The following is a 16123-nucleotide window of genomic DNA, read 5'->3' on the forward strand; positions in this document are numbered from 1 at the left end:
AGCAGGATTCGAGACTTCGGCGGTCATCAGTTGGCCTTGGATCATTTTGATGCCATGAGTGCATGCTTTTAAAACTAATCGCGTTTTATGCTACACAATTACAGGAATGATACATGCATAGATATGTCCATATATATATATATATATATATATATATATATATATATATATAAACGTATGTTTATATGTACGTATATAAACATATTATAATGAACAGGAACGTGTGCAGTGATACTGGTCACGACGGAAAAAACTCCTCGAACACCTCGAGAAATGGCCAGAACACGCGAACAGAATGATACTTTGGTTTCGCCAACACGTGCTAAAGCGCCTCACATCTCGTCAAGTTAAGGAAATATAAGTGATTCAGCCCGCTAGCTGCAGTCGCAATTGTGACACGACCACCTGGAAGCGACTCTGACGTCATACTAACGCTGCATGACGTAATGAAAAGATGTTGCATTGAAGAGCTTGGTTACAAAGATGTGATATTTTGTTATCTGGATCAGTCTTGTGCACTTAAAAGCATACCATTGGTTGCAAGTGAGCTTATTTCTTCGCATCTGATGCTTGCCTCATCACCTTCAAATGTGGAACACTCTCTTTAAGAACTGGCTGCGTTCTGAACTTATTTCAAGGAGTGACAGGGCTCTAGTGGTGTTTTGCGTTATTTGTAGCTGAAATATATCCAAATGACTGCGTTTCATTTCGGTAATGAGTCCATAACATTTAGTTACTCGGCCCTCGTGCGAGACTATTAGGCGACACAGGAGAAAACCACCGTATCAACATGGTCTGTATTGTCCAGTGCAACAGAGTTCCGATGCACCATGTCACAGCGGGCATGCTGCATGCCGAAGTAATGACACGCAATGTCCCGCACTGTCGACTACTATCAAATGTGGACAGATGATAACATCCGTCCACCGATCTTATAATAATTAGCATGCACTCAATACACACTTACAATAAATACGCCGTAGAAGCATATGTATCGATTATTCAGTGGGGCGACAGGCCTGACATCATAGAAATATAAGTCAAACGCAGGTAAAACGGTGCCCGAAAGGTAATTCAATTGCGGACAGCTGGTTCTACAAAAGATCAGGTGGTGTTATTCCAGAGCAAAAAAGGGTGATGCACGTACAAAACAAAGCGCAACAGCAAACTCTAAAATGATCAGTTCTTAACTCTACGCAACAGCAGTAAGACGATTAGTGCTTAGATCTCAGCAACGGCAATTCATAAATCACGAACTTCATCATAATAACTTACCTCGCCTGTATTATATAGATAGTTTGTAATGACCATTGACGGTGGTTCAATGCATTTGATGTTTTCACATCCATGGAAAATTCCTTGAAAGTGAAGATAAATATTGGGGGTCTTGTGATATCCTGAACCTCCCACAAGGACAATCTTTAAAGCTACATCTCTAAGTTCCTTGCAGCTTCTATTTGTAAACGCCTTGCTCAAGCGTTGCACGTGTGGGACAGATACTGTTGATCTGTCCTCACATGTTGTTGAACTGTCCGTCACATGCGGCTGTCAGCTGTCAGAACACAACTCTGTCAACGAGGACGAAAACATTTTAACAGTAGCGCAAAATAATCGTAAACAAATCATTGGCTCTACTAATGGAGGCCTTCGCGGATTAAATTGCGACATTTCGTGGCTTCCGACACCAAGGAAATTTGTGCACCAAGGAAATTTTCTTGAATGAAGATAGCAAAACCATCCAAAAAAAAAAAAACAACAAAAGTCGCACAGCTTGCGGCGGACATGATAGCGAACACTTTCAGGATCAACAATGATCTCGATTACATGCATAGGCCACCCTGCCAATACACCAGCGCATGGTCGACACTCGCGGGAACCAGGCAGGCTGACCCTGCATCGGCCCGCGCCGGGCACGCTGTGCCCCGTCTAGGAATGCCCTGCACGCGAGCCACGTGCGCAGCCGCCCTGCGGGCCCGCATGCGTCAGCGTCTACAGCTAATGAGAACTACAGTGAGTGTGAGCGTCCAGCGCATCGGAGGCCTCCGCCACGGGCCCCAGTGACGTAACAACGCTCCCGCACGCAACAGGGCGCACAGCCAGGCTTCCCGACCGACACGCCGAAACCTTGAACTCGGCCGCGGGCGCGCGGAGTCTCCGCGGGCGGCTTGTCGCGATGTTGAGAGCAGTCGGGTCGGTGGCGGGTGTGACAGCCGAGCGGTCGGCAGATATGGCGGCTGCTGATGACGCCGGTGTGCATGGCCTTACTGACCGCTGAGGTCTACCTTCGTCTGCGGTGCGTGAAGGTGGTCTGCGGGGTGTTTCGTCAGAGTAAGCGCAGGGATGCGGTCTTGCGTTTGCGCTTGACCGGGTGATGGGATAGCAAAAAACAGAAGGTGACTTGCAATAGTTCAGACATTGGGTATGCATTCATGCCAACCAGGCGATCTCGGAGCAACTCGCACGTGCGATAATCTTGCATGATAATGTCGCAATTATTTTGAACAGAAAATGTCATCGCATGCACAACAAAGGGTTGAGGACGGCTCGACTTTTTACATGCATGATTTGCATTCAAGAATCGCAAGTCTGCGGTGCAATTTTTATGGAAGAACACTACTTGGAAAATCGCAAAATACTCCTGTAACACATTTCCACCAGAACGCAACGCAGCAACGTTATTCGTCGCTCGGTGTCACAGCCCAACACCTCCCCAGCTGGGAGCCATCTCCAGCCAGGCGCGTACCGAGCTTCTGTGTCATACCAGCGATCGTGTGCTCGGCGTCGGCGATTGTGACGCAGCTGAGACGATTGTCGGCATGACCAGCACCGTCCCAGCAGCGGCGGATGCTGCTCTTCATACCGACGAACACCAGCTGCTGTCCGCGCTCGTGGAACTCCTTCACCAGCTGATTCATACACTGAAACGGTGCCAAGGATAGAATATATAATATAAATAGATAGGTGAAAATATGGTTTATGGTAATATTTGAGTACCAGGAACGAACGAACAGATGCACACAAGAGGAAAACGAATCAACCATTGCTGGCTTTGGTGGAGTAAGCCGGCAAGTTCAAATTCGCTATATTTTCGAGCTGCGCTCCATAATGTTGTCAGGTGCAGCACTGAAATGACATACCTTGGCAATGAAGACTTATGCAACGTGAAGAAATTTACGCAGCACATGCCTCCAAGGTCTCAGGCGCTCTATTTTGTGCAACTGTCCCGTATCGCCAAACTTCAAGACCTCAACCCATCGAGTGCAGCCGCCGGCCACGCATCAGCGCCCTCAATCGGCCGAATGGCAGCGCCATCTACCTCGGCCGAAGTGAAGTCGGAGTAGCGCACGTTGTTGCAATCGAGCACGACGGACAGCACGCTGCGGCCGTGCAGCACGGCGGCGTCGGTGACCACGGCGCGGACATGCTCGGCAGCGGGGTACGTCAGCCCCGAGTCCGGGTACACGTAGATGTACTCCTCCGAGCCGCCAGGCTGCAAAGGACGCGCGTCAGAACGACGGCCGGTGAACGGGCAGGACCAGGCGGGCTGGGTCTGTACATTTGTTGACTTGATGTGAACGAGCAAGGCCCGAAGTTTTCCGTTTCCCGGCGCTGTGACTTCTTTTGTTCATTATAACAAAATTTGTATTGGAATACCCAGGGAGCAAATGGCGAAACGTAAATAATATCACGTCAATTCGTAAATTGAGCTGTCACAGCTGCGGGATGATGGATTTATCGCAGGGACGTATTCAATATTTCACAATGGGCAGGGGCACAGCTAAAAATATCGCCGAGAACCGAAATAAGCGTGATGCACTCGCGCGCGTAATTTCTTGCACGGGCCACAAGTTTCTTGCATTTGATGCATGCTGTATAAGGACACAACATGTTCCCAATCCTGTCATTTTAACGTGCCCATCTAGTGGATCAAATGTTGCCGTTTGTTCATAACCCCAAAACAACGTGCTATAATTTTGGTAAGGGTGGCGACGTGCCCCCTCCTCGTGCCTCTTTGCGCTAGGAGCGTTCACGAAGTCTTACGTTCTATCCTTACGTTCCACGTTTAATGGGCGCAATACTTCACGAGTGGAATGCGTTCCATCGAGGTATGCGTCAAACGTGTAATCTCCATGTCAGCGAAAGGCTCAAATGTTGCTGCATTGTAATATTGCAACGTTACGGATAACGTGTCACTATACACAAAAACTCTGGAATGTACTGGTTGTTGACGAAGATGACCTCGTATAGCATCAAGCTGCCAGAGCGTCACGATGCTACTATGCGCCACTAGCTATTCTTGTCCTGAAATATTTTTAACGCTACGCACCACAACACTAAAGGCAAGCCAGCTCTTCCCTCGCGACAATGCCGGCCTTATTTTAGAAATGAAAACTTACCGTCGTACAATCTATGTGTTGCGTTTCAAGACCCGCATGTGACTGAAACATGAAACCAGTACTTCGGCAAGGGAAATGTTTCGTGAAAACCGATATCTTCTTACAAAATAACAACAAATTTGCACCGACAGAACTGGTACAAACCAGGACAAATCGGTACCAACAACACAGAGCTAGATGCATGCACACCGACTTAAACCTTGCGGTGGGCGCGGTCCATGGGGCGCAGAGACCTGCCGGGCGTTCGGCTAATGTCGGTACACCAGCCGTCGCAGCCGCTGACGGCTGTCACCAGCTGTTCCGTGCCACCGGCTGTCCGCCGCCGTCCGTCACCTACTCACCAGCTTCCGAGTCTGGGTGACGACCTTGGGCCGGGCGGCCTTGAAGAGGATCATGCCCAGGCTGATGGCTGTGCCGATGCCGATGCCGTACTCCAGGCCCCAGAACACGCCGGCCAGGAAGGTGGCGAGGAATGGCAGCAGGTCCACCTCTGTCGGGCGCCGAGTCATCGAATCAGCACGTGAGCGAGCGTACTCAGCTGACTGCCAGCGAAAGGACTTCCTAGCGATCTCCTAGAGCTCCTGCATATGTAGGCACTCCAAAGCGCTAATACAGTAAGCACTATCAGATCTGATGTTAAATCGTGGCCTGGTTCCTGCTCAAGTCTAAATTAGTACACACACGCTAGCTGGAGTTGGACAAGTATCATACAAATGAGTGAGGAAGTGAACCCTAGTGATTCACTCACTCACAAAATATTGTTCCTAGGCTGAGACGAACGGAATGTTTATCATATTCCGGCAAATTTGGCAAAATATTGCGGACCGCTCAACTTGGCGTTATTATATTCATATTGCATGGTTGCAACATTTGTAACAAAGGTCAAACGTCCAATACAAAAATGGTAAAGCCCAAGCTCAAAACAGCTCATAAACCCTGTTTTTCGGGTCTTATTTAAGTGTTTAGTCTGAAGTTCGTAAAAATGGCTGTCATCCCTGAGCTGACATCCCCCCTCCCCCCCCCCCCCGGTGTTTTATGTTGTTTTTGTTTGGAAAAACGGCGTGCGAAACTCACTCGGGACCTACCGCTTGCCATGACTTGCGTTAACATATCATACGTCAAAAATTGGTGCGAAAAACAACTCCCCTAATGTGACAACGTGTCCCCCGGAGCTCCTGCAGCCTATGGGTCTGTGGTTTCGACATGGGCAAGGGCAAGACGGTACCGCCCGTCTCTGTTGGCGCACTGTCGTGGGTACCCAGGTTCTGACTGTGTAGTGTGGTGGTGGTTGGGGCGGGAGGGAAGGGGGCACACTCACTGCGACTGCGCCACATGGGTCTGGCCACGCTCAGTTCGATCATGTAGATGACGGCGCTGATGATGATGGCCGAGAGCGTGGCCTTCGGGATGTACACGAAGTACGGCGTCAGGAACTGCAGGGCGCAGATCACCAGAAGACCTGCCAATGGAACAACGCAGCGTCGCGTGAAGCGGGACTGAAAACTAAATGTAATATTTTGTCATCTTCTTAATATTATCTATGTTATTAAATGAAAGCTATATCTGCTGTATCATATTATCTTCAGCCTTGTTATTTGCTTATCTTTATGTAATCTTTTCTGTTTACCAGGTTGGGGGACGGAGTGGTGAGATGCCGATCCAAATACTAATTGCCCGAGGGTATGGATTGATAGGAAGGGGCTGGGCAGAGCTATCTGCTGACATTCACCGTATCACACGACATGACTGAACAAGAGAGAGAGAGAGAGGGAGAGAGAGAGGAGAGAGAGAGAGAGAGAGAGAGAGAGAGAGAGAGAGAGAGAGAGAGAGAGAGAGAGAGAGAGAGAGAGAGAGAGAGGAGAGAGAGAGAGAGAGAGAGAGAGAGAGAGAGAGAGAGAGAGAGAGAGAGGGGGGGGGGTAACAGCTAACCTGTCCGCACGCGTTCTCGGGACACACTCCACACGCAGAAACAGCGGAGCGAGAGCAGACGAGCCATCGGACCTCCTCGACATCCTCGAGAAATGGCCCGCACAGAACCGAGCCGGAGCAGGCGGCAGCACCGGCCGGCGTCTCGACACACGGCCACGTAGACCACGCGTAGGAGGCTGGGTCAGGCCGTCAACTGACCTGTGAACACGCCGCCCAGCGGAGTGCGCACGCCGGAGCTGTGGTTGACCGCCGTGCGACTGAAGGAGCCGGTGACCGGCATGGCCGAAAAGAAGGAGCCGGCGATGTTGCTGAGGCCGAGCGCGATCATCTCCTGGGTCGTGTCCAGACGCTTGCCCTCAGCTGTCGGCGCAGCGTGTCCCGTCATCCACCGCGACATGTAATGGGCATATTCTGTACGGCTAAACATTGCAGGCTTTAAAAACGGAATAATATATATATATATATATATATAATATATATATATATATATATATATATATATATATATGTGCCTGCACGCGACCCTAGCGCCCCACGTGAGTAAAAACCAACGCATGTGTTCAAAGGCAAGTTTACATTAATACATCGCCGGTTGAACATGTATTTCCTGGATAAATTATATGCGTCTCTTTGAGGGTATATTCTGTACGGCTAAACATTACAGGCTATAAAATCGGAATATATAAGTATGCCTGCACGCGACCCCAGCGCCCCACGTGAGTGAAAAACAACGCATACGTTCAAAGGCACGTTTACATTAATACATTGCCGGTTGAACATGTATTTCCTGGATAAATGATGTGCGTCTCTTTGAACTGTGTGTCTCAGCTGCTTATACGGCGCTTATAGCGTCCATAAAAGCACCAGTATGTGTTCTCCTACAATTATAATCCGACCTATGCCTACCGTAATCTCTCCCAAAAGTTTTCGGGTAGAGGTGAGGCTAGGCTGAAGTTGTCACATTTTAAGTTGGAGCTTAGAGGCTTCACTCACAGAAGGCCTTGGCGATGGCGATGTTCTCGACGACGGCCAGCAGCGGCACGATGCCGATGCCGACGCCGATGGTGGACGTCATGTCGGAGAAGGCCAGCGTGTGGTTGCCATCAACGGTGGAGAAGGGCGGCGGCTTCGGCTTCGGCAGGCCCGCCGGCACCGACGCTGCGGGAAGAGATTAAGTGTTGACGGCCACGTAAAACCAATGCTGTGAGAGGAGATCGACAGTCGGCAACAGTACAGTACCACTTCCGCTGAAGACAAACCGCGCTTCTTCATTTGCCTACTTGCTATCCGGTGAGTTTTCTTGACTTCTCAACTCACTGCGCTCTACCCTGATGCAAACTGAGCCGTTGTATGTGTGTATGTAATAACGTCAAAACACTCTCCAATCCAAAATGTCTATTCGGAGTGTCGAGTGGATAAGGTTAAGAGGAGGGGCATGCTAAGAAGGACACTAGTAGCAGCTTTCATACATGAATACATCAAAGGCACACATACAAAACACACCTCAGGAGTACATCAAAGGCACACATACAAAGCACACCTCAGGAGTACATCGAAGGTACACGTACAAAGCACACCTCAGGGGTACATCAAAGGCACACGTACAAAGCACACCTCAGGTACACGCACACAGACGGGGATCGAAATCCTGAGACGGGAATCAAACCCTAGACATCGCGTAACCCATTCGCGCGCCTCAGACACGAAACGGACTGCTTCAGAACTCACAGGTGGGCGTGAACGGCTCGAGGTCGTTGGCCTTGAGGATGATGACCACGATGCCGGCCAAAATCACCAGAATGGCGTTGCGAGCGATGGAGCTGAAGCGGAGGAAGCCCTGGAGAAACTTCCGACCGCGCGGTGCCAGAGGGTCAGGCCGCATCATAGGCAGCCGACGCATCTCCTGCGGAGGAAGAGTCGGGATGGTGGAGGTGGGATCGGTGGGACGTTGTCATCCATGTCATCATGACCATCCCAAGTCCACACATGGGCGAGCTTCGGCGCAGTGCTTAGTCCTTGACCCATTTCAGACGCTTTTCAAAACGATGTCAATGCATCATGGATACCAGAAGCCTCTTTGTCTTTCAGGACACCCTGTTATGAAAATGTGCAGGTACTCCTAGACGCTCGGACCACAACTACAAGTAAAACATATGAAGAAACATCAACATTATCATAATGTAGAAAGCAACGCAGTCGAGATTCATCAAATACGGCTTTTATGTCTGTCTGATCGTCTGATATATTCCATGCATTATGTCAAGTCAGAATGGCCTTCACAAAAGTCAGATAAACAAGGAATTTCGAGTGTTCAGAATCATTCCATGGTTGACCCACAAAATATGCTTCCTCCACATCAAGCGAGGTCTCATGAAATAATTCGTGACAACACTAGGTCGGAGAAACTCAAAAGGATCTGAGCATGTGGTGAGAAACTTTCAAGTCAAAGATCAAAGCGTCTACATCTAAAGAAGGATATTCGTCAGTTGGCAAAAAAATGAGCTCCTAAAGGATCACAACCCCAGCACACATCTTGGTCACTTGAAGCGGATGACTTCGGACTCATTTGAGCGTCAAAGTTTGTTTTCAAGGAAAAGATTTACGGATTTTCAAGACTGTGCGGAGACGCCTGTAACCGTTTGTTGCTTTGAAATGTCCGAGGATTATAACAGCGAATTTCCCTCGTCCACATCTGAATCTTTATCTTGAGAGTCTGAGAGGAGTGAGTAATGAACGAGGAGAGCTCTTCTATCAAACCATTAACGTAATGGAGCATCAAAACCAAGGTTTCCCAAACGATGTAAATATTACAGATTACTGATGGATGTTATGCAGTGACGAACGTGGAACAGAGTTTTTTAGGAGGTCCGAAGCGTTATGCTTTGAGCTAGTGAAGGGCGCCATGGAAGGTCAAAAGGTCAATATTTCTGACGTCGTTCTGCTGGAAAGTATTTCTTTGTATACTTCCAACCTAGACAAACTTTAACAGGTACAAATCATGATTTAACCCCCGCCCATGCAGCACGCAGCTACAGCACGGAAGATCTTAAAAGGAAAATAGTCGTAGAGGCGAAATTAGGCGTGTTGCACCGAGGCCAAAAAATGCAACATCTATCGGAGGTTGAAATTCAAAGAGTGGTTCATCCACAATCATAATAAAGATAAAATGTTGATGAACCGTGCCATGAGTATTTTAAGAATATTTCCGGTGACAGGGTATATAAAATTGCCTTTAGCCCTAGAAGGTATTAAAATTGACAGAAGCTTTGATTCCACACTTAACTGCAAATACAACACCTGTATTCATGTTTACATCCAAGTAGCAATAGCATCAACCATCATACGGTCGGAGGCACATTCCCATGAGCTTACCCGCATGGAAATGAGAATGGCGATGCAGATGCAGCCAAGAGTTAGATCATACACGTTTGTGTCTGATATCTGCTCGCCGATGCCGCGCAGTGTGGCTATAAAGCCGTCTCCGTCCACCTGAAACATGAGAGCACTGTGTGACGAGGTGCACTGGTACACGACGTGTTCAAGTGTGTGGGCTTACTGGTGGCACGGTAGGTGTAAGTGAGGAGGTGAACTATGACATAGGTACAATGGCTGTGTCACACTGTGGGCTTGGGTGACGAGGTGCGCGGCTACAGCATGGGTTTGCGTAATGAGGCGCTGCCAGATTGTAGGTCTGCGTAAGATGTCACTTGGGGTTTTCTACGGTTTTCATTTTACGGTTTTCATTGATGAGGCTCAATCTCATACCGTCTATTTGCGTGTGAAGATAGCACACCGAATGGTGGGTGTGATCAACGAGGTACCAATGTGTGGTGGGTCTGCATGATGTGGTACGTCGGTATACATTGGGCTACCGTGACGACGTGCCGAATGTTACAGGACGGGTTTGGGTGACACAATAAGCGTCGCTCAGTCCAGTTCCCGAAGTGACGAAGTGTGACGTTCGTTCGTTCCGTGATGAAGTATCGTTGGGTGTGTGTGGGGGGGGGGGGGGGGCTGGTAAGAGGGTATTCTGTCACACGATTCTGTGACCGGGCGACCTGTTACACGAGGTACCTATTACCTGTGTGAGGAGGTGCCCTGTTACACCCCCAGCTCCGTGTCCGAGCCGAACTATCCGACCGCTATTCCTATCACTGTGTCCAGCTCGTGCATAACCATCTTCACTGTAATCAACGTAATGTACCGCGCCGCTAAATGACTATGGAAGATGCGAGCGCCGCAGAGCAGTTCAGAATTGACACGCTGTGTCAAACTGCGGTTTTGCGTGGCGAGGCGTGCTGTTGGCGCACCGCGTCCTTACTCATTGTTATCCACGGTCCCGGAGTCACGTGTGCGTTCTCCGAAACACTTCTGATCAGCGGATATGAGTGATACTATACTGCAGCAAAGCGCATTGCGAGACAGGCGCTCTAACCAACTCAGCCGTCACGTCGGAGAGAATTTAGTTATCTTAAGTGGACGGCGCTGATATGGGGTGTCAGATAAGATCTTCAAATCCTGACGCGGTGACAGGCTCTCTTAAGTGTGTTTGAGGGAGGGACAGAGGTGTGGCTTCCTATTTGGTTGGGGGAGGGGAGGGGCTCCGACCTACCAAAGACTAAGCGGGAAGTGAGCGAGGGTCGGGAAGAACCCTTTTTTGGCGTGCATTGATTGTACCTTCGACCATCTTCCCTGCTCAGCTCCCTCGTGTGTTTGAGAAACGGGCAGAGGTGTGGTCTCCTATCTAGTTGGGGGGAAGGGGGAGGGGGGAGGGGAGGGATGGGAGGGGCTTCAGCCTGCCAAAATCTAAAAGCGAAGCGGGCGAGGGTCGGGACGAAGCCGTCCAGGTGCAATTTGAGGAATAGGTCAGCCATGTCCTGTTCAGCTCCCTTCGCTACACATGATGCGAAACTATGCCCAAGCATAGTGCGTCTAATTGCGAGGCCCAGCAAAACTCATCGGTACCCCGGAAAAATCTCCCGTCTACAGCTGCTGAAACGTAACCCATGCATAGGCGAATGGGCAATCAGCTTGATTTTCTGGAATGCACCGTCTTGTAACTTAAAGTCGAGGGCACACATGTTGGGCAGCAATTCCTCGGGCCACGTAAGCGCGCCATGCAGTTGTAGAGCCTACAGAGGATCAATGGCTCCTGCCTGAGCAAGATCCGGATCAAATTAGTAAAACATCGCTCAAGCTGTGGAACAGAACTAACATGCAATTCGTGCTGGTGAACACTGCTGAGTAAAACATGGTTGTAAAATCCAAATCTTGCTTCCTGTCTGCTACTGGGGATCACATTTGTGCGACGGTTTTTATCGATAATTTATTGGCTCAGCCTGGGCTCTGGATACCGCCTTTCCTTTGGATGTTAAGAATGTGGAGTATAACAAAGAACCTTATCTAGCGACACTTGATGTTTTACGAGTGTGAAAACCCTCCGCAACCCTGCTTGGGCAAAAGGGCGGAGACAAAACTATGACATGAACTGGACGGTACAACTTGGGTGATGGGTTCAAGGTACATGAAACAAGCAAGGTTTGCTTGCGAGGTGTCGTGAAGCCAGACACCCACGCAGACTGTTCGGAACATATTTGTAAGCATAAGCGATAGATGCTTAAAGAACCGTGAAACCAGAGGTGATCACGAACTTAATCAAACTCCCATCTTTTCACATACAAATACCACGCCTTAGGCTGATGACGCAATTTTCCGTGGCAGGCTTGTTGCTTTCGTGACTGATACCGCTGCATAACGGTAGCTTCCGTCCTAATTCCTGCTTTCCATCAAAACCAATACCAGGTCCTCACCGAAAAACAGCACCCATTGACAGGTTATACAAGCAGCAAATTTACATATCTGCCGCCTTCTGCACGGACGCGTGTATGCTCGAGTAGACTGCGCAGGGGGTATGACTCACTGCCGCCGTCGGCCATTATGCGTAAGATCATACAGCGCAATGGCTTCGGAGCCAGGGGCGGAGTGTTACGGTAACCGTGCGGAACGCTAAACCGGTCCTGAGCCACCGAGCTCACGCATGCAGGGTGTGCCGCCGGTCTGATGACCCGCACACTCAAGGACTGCGAGAGCCGGCCTCAGGGACGTCACAGACCTCTGCGATTCCGTGCCAGGCGCACATATGCAGCGCGGCGAGTACTTTTTACTGTCTGCCTGCCTCCGTGGGTTCTACACCGCACGAAATTTGGAGAAGGGGGCGTTATTTACAGCATGTGACAACTTCATAGTCTGGTGCTATTTTCATCACCTACACGCAAAAAAGTTGGGTGCAAAAATGTGGCATGCACCATCATGCATTACATCACATGAACATTTCGGGTGCAGCAGCGTAACTCAGGACGACGGAAGATATCACCCAAAGATAAAACACGCTCTTAGTACTGTCGTTGCAATGTTAGCTCACACTGTTTACCAAGATACTCTATCTCCTATCGCTTCGCGCTGCGCACCACACACGGCGCATACCAGCCATAGAGCATCTCGGTCGGGCTGTTCCTTATCCCATTGGAGTCACGAGGTCAGCGCGTGGTAAAGAGGGTGGAGGGGGGGGGGGGGGGTCGTTGTGAAATCAGCCCGACTGGAACTTTTGAGATTTTGTATATGCGTGGCTGAAGTGTTCTTGCGTGCATAAAATGAGCCTGATGTGTCATATATTATTTTTTTACTGTTCGTAATTATCTGTTTTTGCATCCGCATTTCTCCTGTTTGCATTCCAGCCGGGCATCTCTTTACATTATAATATTTAAAACCAAATTTTTTATCAGACCTTCATTCATACCGACCCAGTTCTATGTGTCATATTTTTCCTCTATTTCATCTCTGTTTCAAGTTATATCCAAGTGTATGCATTCTTCTCCAGTCGATCCCACGCAGAGTCGGGCTCATTGCCGTCAGGCTTCTTCAAGGTTACTCACGGTGACTTCTTCGCACCGCAACAGCCTGTGTGCCCCCCCCCCCCCCCTCCCCGAGGATTACCTCCGGACGGCGCGGCCCCCACCTTGATTCCGAAGAGGCCCTTCAGCTGGGAGACGGCGATGGTGATGGCCGCGGCGGACGTGAAGCCAGCGATCACCGGGCCCGACATGAAGTCGATCAGAAAACCTGCGCCGCACGGACACCGCGTGCCGTCAGCGCCGGATGCAGGCAGCACGTCAGCCGCGTAAACATAGTACCTCGGCGCCAACATAGCATTAGCATAATATAGTGCCATCATAGTGAAGTATCAATATAGCAAAATACCAACATAATGTAGTACCAGTATGGTATAACACGATGAACATAATATCACGGTGATATAATATCAACGCAGTATAGTATCAAGATCGCATAATACCGAGATAGTATATCCACATGGCATGGTATCAATATATCAAAGTATCAGCATATTATAATATCAACATAATACCACCATAGTATAAACCACGCCGTTCTTCGGCCATTTTTGAGGTCAAGACAAAGTCCATAGGTATCACTGGTTGCTTTCTCCGTATGAGCATGTGATACTCTATCGCCCAGAACGCCAGATCTGACGCTGCTCCTTCCAAGAACCTATAAGCAGCGAAATATTTTCGTACATCCTATACCCTGGTTACCACTGCGGCCACCAACTAGAAGGTTATGCGGCTCGTAGCTGCTTACCCAACTGTAGAACGCCGGCCAAGAGAATAACAATGCCGGCCAAGAAAGCCAGAAGGTTGGCGATGTCTGGGTTGCCATGGAAACCGTATTCAGTGCGTCATCAGTGCCATGATAGGCTGTCGGTCCGATAGTGATGGCGCGAGAGGATCCGAAGATGCAGTAGACGAAGCAACCCACGAAGGAACTGTACAGGCCGTACTGCAACAGGGTATGGTGACGAATTACAACGCGATTGGACGGCTCCAATGACGTCACAGGCATCACGCAGACACGAAATGATACAGTCTCACAACGGGGTGAAAGTGTCACGGCACACGAAGCGTCTTCAAGTCATCGCAGCTGGCCCCGGCCGAAGTTGCACAATGGGGAGGGGAGGGACCAGCATCGTACCAGGCGGCAGGCCAACGTCCATCAACGTGACAATACCGGGAGAAGGAGAGGTGGCTCTATAGTTTTCGGGCAGGCAGGCCTGAGTTTCAGTATGTCCTTCTGAGGAACAGATCATCACTGGGGCCACTCTCTCTCACCCCACCGATCTCCGAAAGTCTTCGTCTTTCGCGAATCCCCACGCGTTATCAAGTTCCTTTCTCAGAAATTTATGCGTGTTATGCGGCATTAGCGCGATGTTTGCCGCGCCCTGGTGTCCGCGCATGCGGCGTTCATCCAGGGATACACGTCCGAACAGACAGCATCGCGCCTCGCGCAGCCGCCGACCACACGTACACCGGCGCCATTTCAGCCGAACGCTGCCGGATTAAGTTGTAGCGGCGAAGACGAATTCACCGCGACCACCATCCACCTCTATTGTAAGTCACTCATTAGTGACGCCGCCACGGCTGCCGAGCTGTCGGCGGCGCACGCGACCACCGGCGCGCGCAGGCGTCACCACCGGGCCACCCCTGGAGTGCCCCCGGGCGCCGCGACCGCGTAAGGAAGCGTTCTTCCGCGGCGCCGCGCGCCCGCCAACCGCGTGACCTCTGGCTTGACCTTTGCCGAGGTGCCCCACTGGCGGTGCTGACAGACGTCAAAGGTCACGAGGAAGCCCGATCGCGTGAGCTGGACAGACGCCAGGCGCTGGAGGCCGCCGTGTCGTGCCGGTTCGCCGCTCGTGGAGTCAGGGGTCAGGCGACGGGATGTGGCCCGCAGACGGACCGGTTAACCCAGTCACGACCGACGCCGGCGGCTGGCGTGCAGAGCAGCGCAGGTAGAGAGTCGGGAAAGTGCGAAGAAGGGGCGATCGGCCAGCTGACAACCGTGACGGCCGGGGGCTTGAAAGTCTCATGCACCGTACACGGAGGGTCTGGAATATCCGATGCCTAACTTGGAACCATCTGGACGCGGAACTATCGATGCAAACGGAAGCATTTATGTTTGCGTCAGTGCCTCGGCTGGGGAAAGCTTCATTAGTGATAATCCGTACGAATAAGCGCGTTGTGAAATGTTCCGTTCCGTTCAATCAAACCATGCTGTTTTAACCCAGTGACACGTGATACCATTGAACCCCTGTACCACTCCCCCATGGATTAAATAGCTTAGAGATGCAACTGGACCACAGCTTAGGATCCGCTGCGAACTGTGACAGGCGTCAGCAGGTGGCGGCTGCGTCCTGTGCTTTCGGCAGCGCTGTTCGTGCATGGCATGTCTTCCTCAGACACGACCAGCCCGCATGTCATGTCCACCATCCCTCCAGGTGCATTGTGGGCAGTGGGGACGGCGCGTCCGTCCGGCAGCGTCCGTGGCTACCCGTGTCAACGCTCCATGCAGCGGATCTTATCGTAAACCTATGAGCAGCTCGCTACTATCTGATGAACTGTACCGAGAAAGTAGATCTTGAGGTCTGCAAAACAATTTGGTCTGCGTATGTCCGGATTAATGTGTCTCCTGGCACCAAAGCTGGCCTCGTGCAAACAGGAAACTCGCCGCAATTTTTACAGCAGCCATCGCCACTCTCATGCTCTACCGCACATAAGTGGTGCAGCCGCAGCTGTGCAAAGCTGTCTCCGTTTCTATTGAACGCTCACCATCGTACTGTGAACTTTCTCATTGGCACATCGAAGCACGTCAACGGCTGGTCGTCACGTGCTCGGTCGCGGGAGGAGGAAGGAACTGAGGCTGGAGCGGGGCAGGGGGGGGGGGGGGCG

General features: G+C 50.5%; 1 protein-coding gene across 1 annotated transcript in view; it reads right to left on the bottom strand.

Annotated features, from left to right (window-relative positions):
* Positions 1–783: 783 nt before the first annotated feature.
* LOC119096008 (sodium-independent sulfate anion transporter-like) overlaps positions 784–16123 on the bottom strand; it is a 39395-nt gene continuing 24055 nt past the window's right edge. The window contains 13 exon segments of the mRNA XM_037218878.1: positions 784–2308; positions 2762–2918; positions 3317–3490; positions 4739–4887; positions 5716–5856; positions 6525–6686; positions 7320–7484; positions 8055–8229; positions 9699–9815; positions 13342–13445; positions 13983–14073; positions 14075–14095; positions 14097–14180. Of these exon segments, the coding sequence (XP_037074773.1) occupies positions 2262–2308; positions 2762–2918; positions 3317–3490; positions 4739–4887; positions 5716–5856; positions 6525–6686; positions 7320–7484; positions 8055–8229; positions 9699–9815; positions 13342–13445; positions 13983–14073; positions 14075–14095; positions 14097–14180 (1587 nt within the window). The 3' untranslated portion in view covers positions 784–2261.

Source organism: Pollicipes pollicipes, unplaced genomic scaffold, assembly GCF_011947565.3.
Source record: "Pollicipes pollicipes isolate AB1234 unplaced genomic scaffold, Ppol_2.1 Scaffold_4219;HRSCAF=4965_pilon_pilon_pilon, whole genome shotgun sequence".
Lineage (NCBI taxonomy): Eukaryota > Metazoa > Arthropoda > Thecostraca > Pollicipedomorpha > Pollicipedidae > Pollicipes > Pollicipes pollicipes.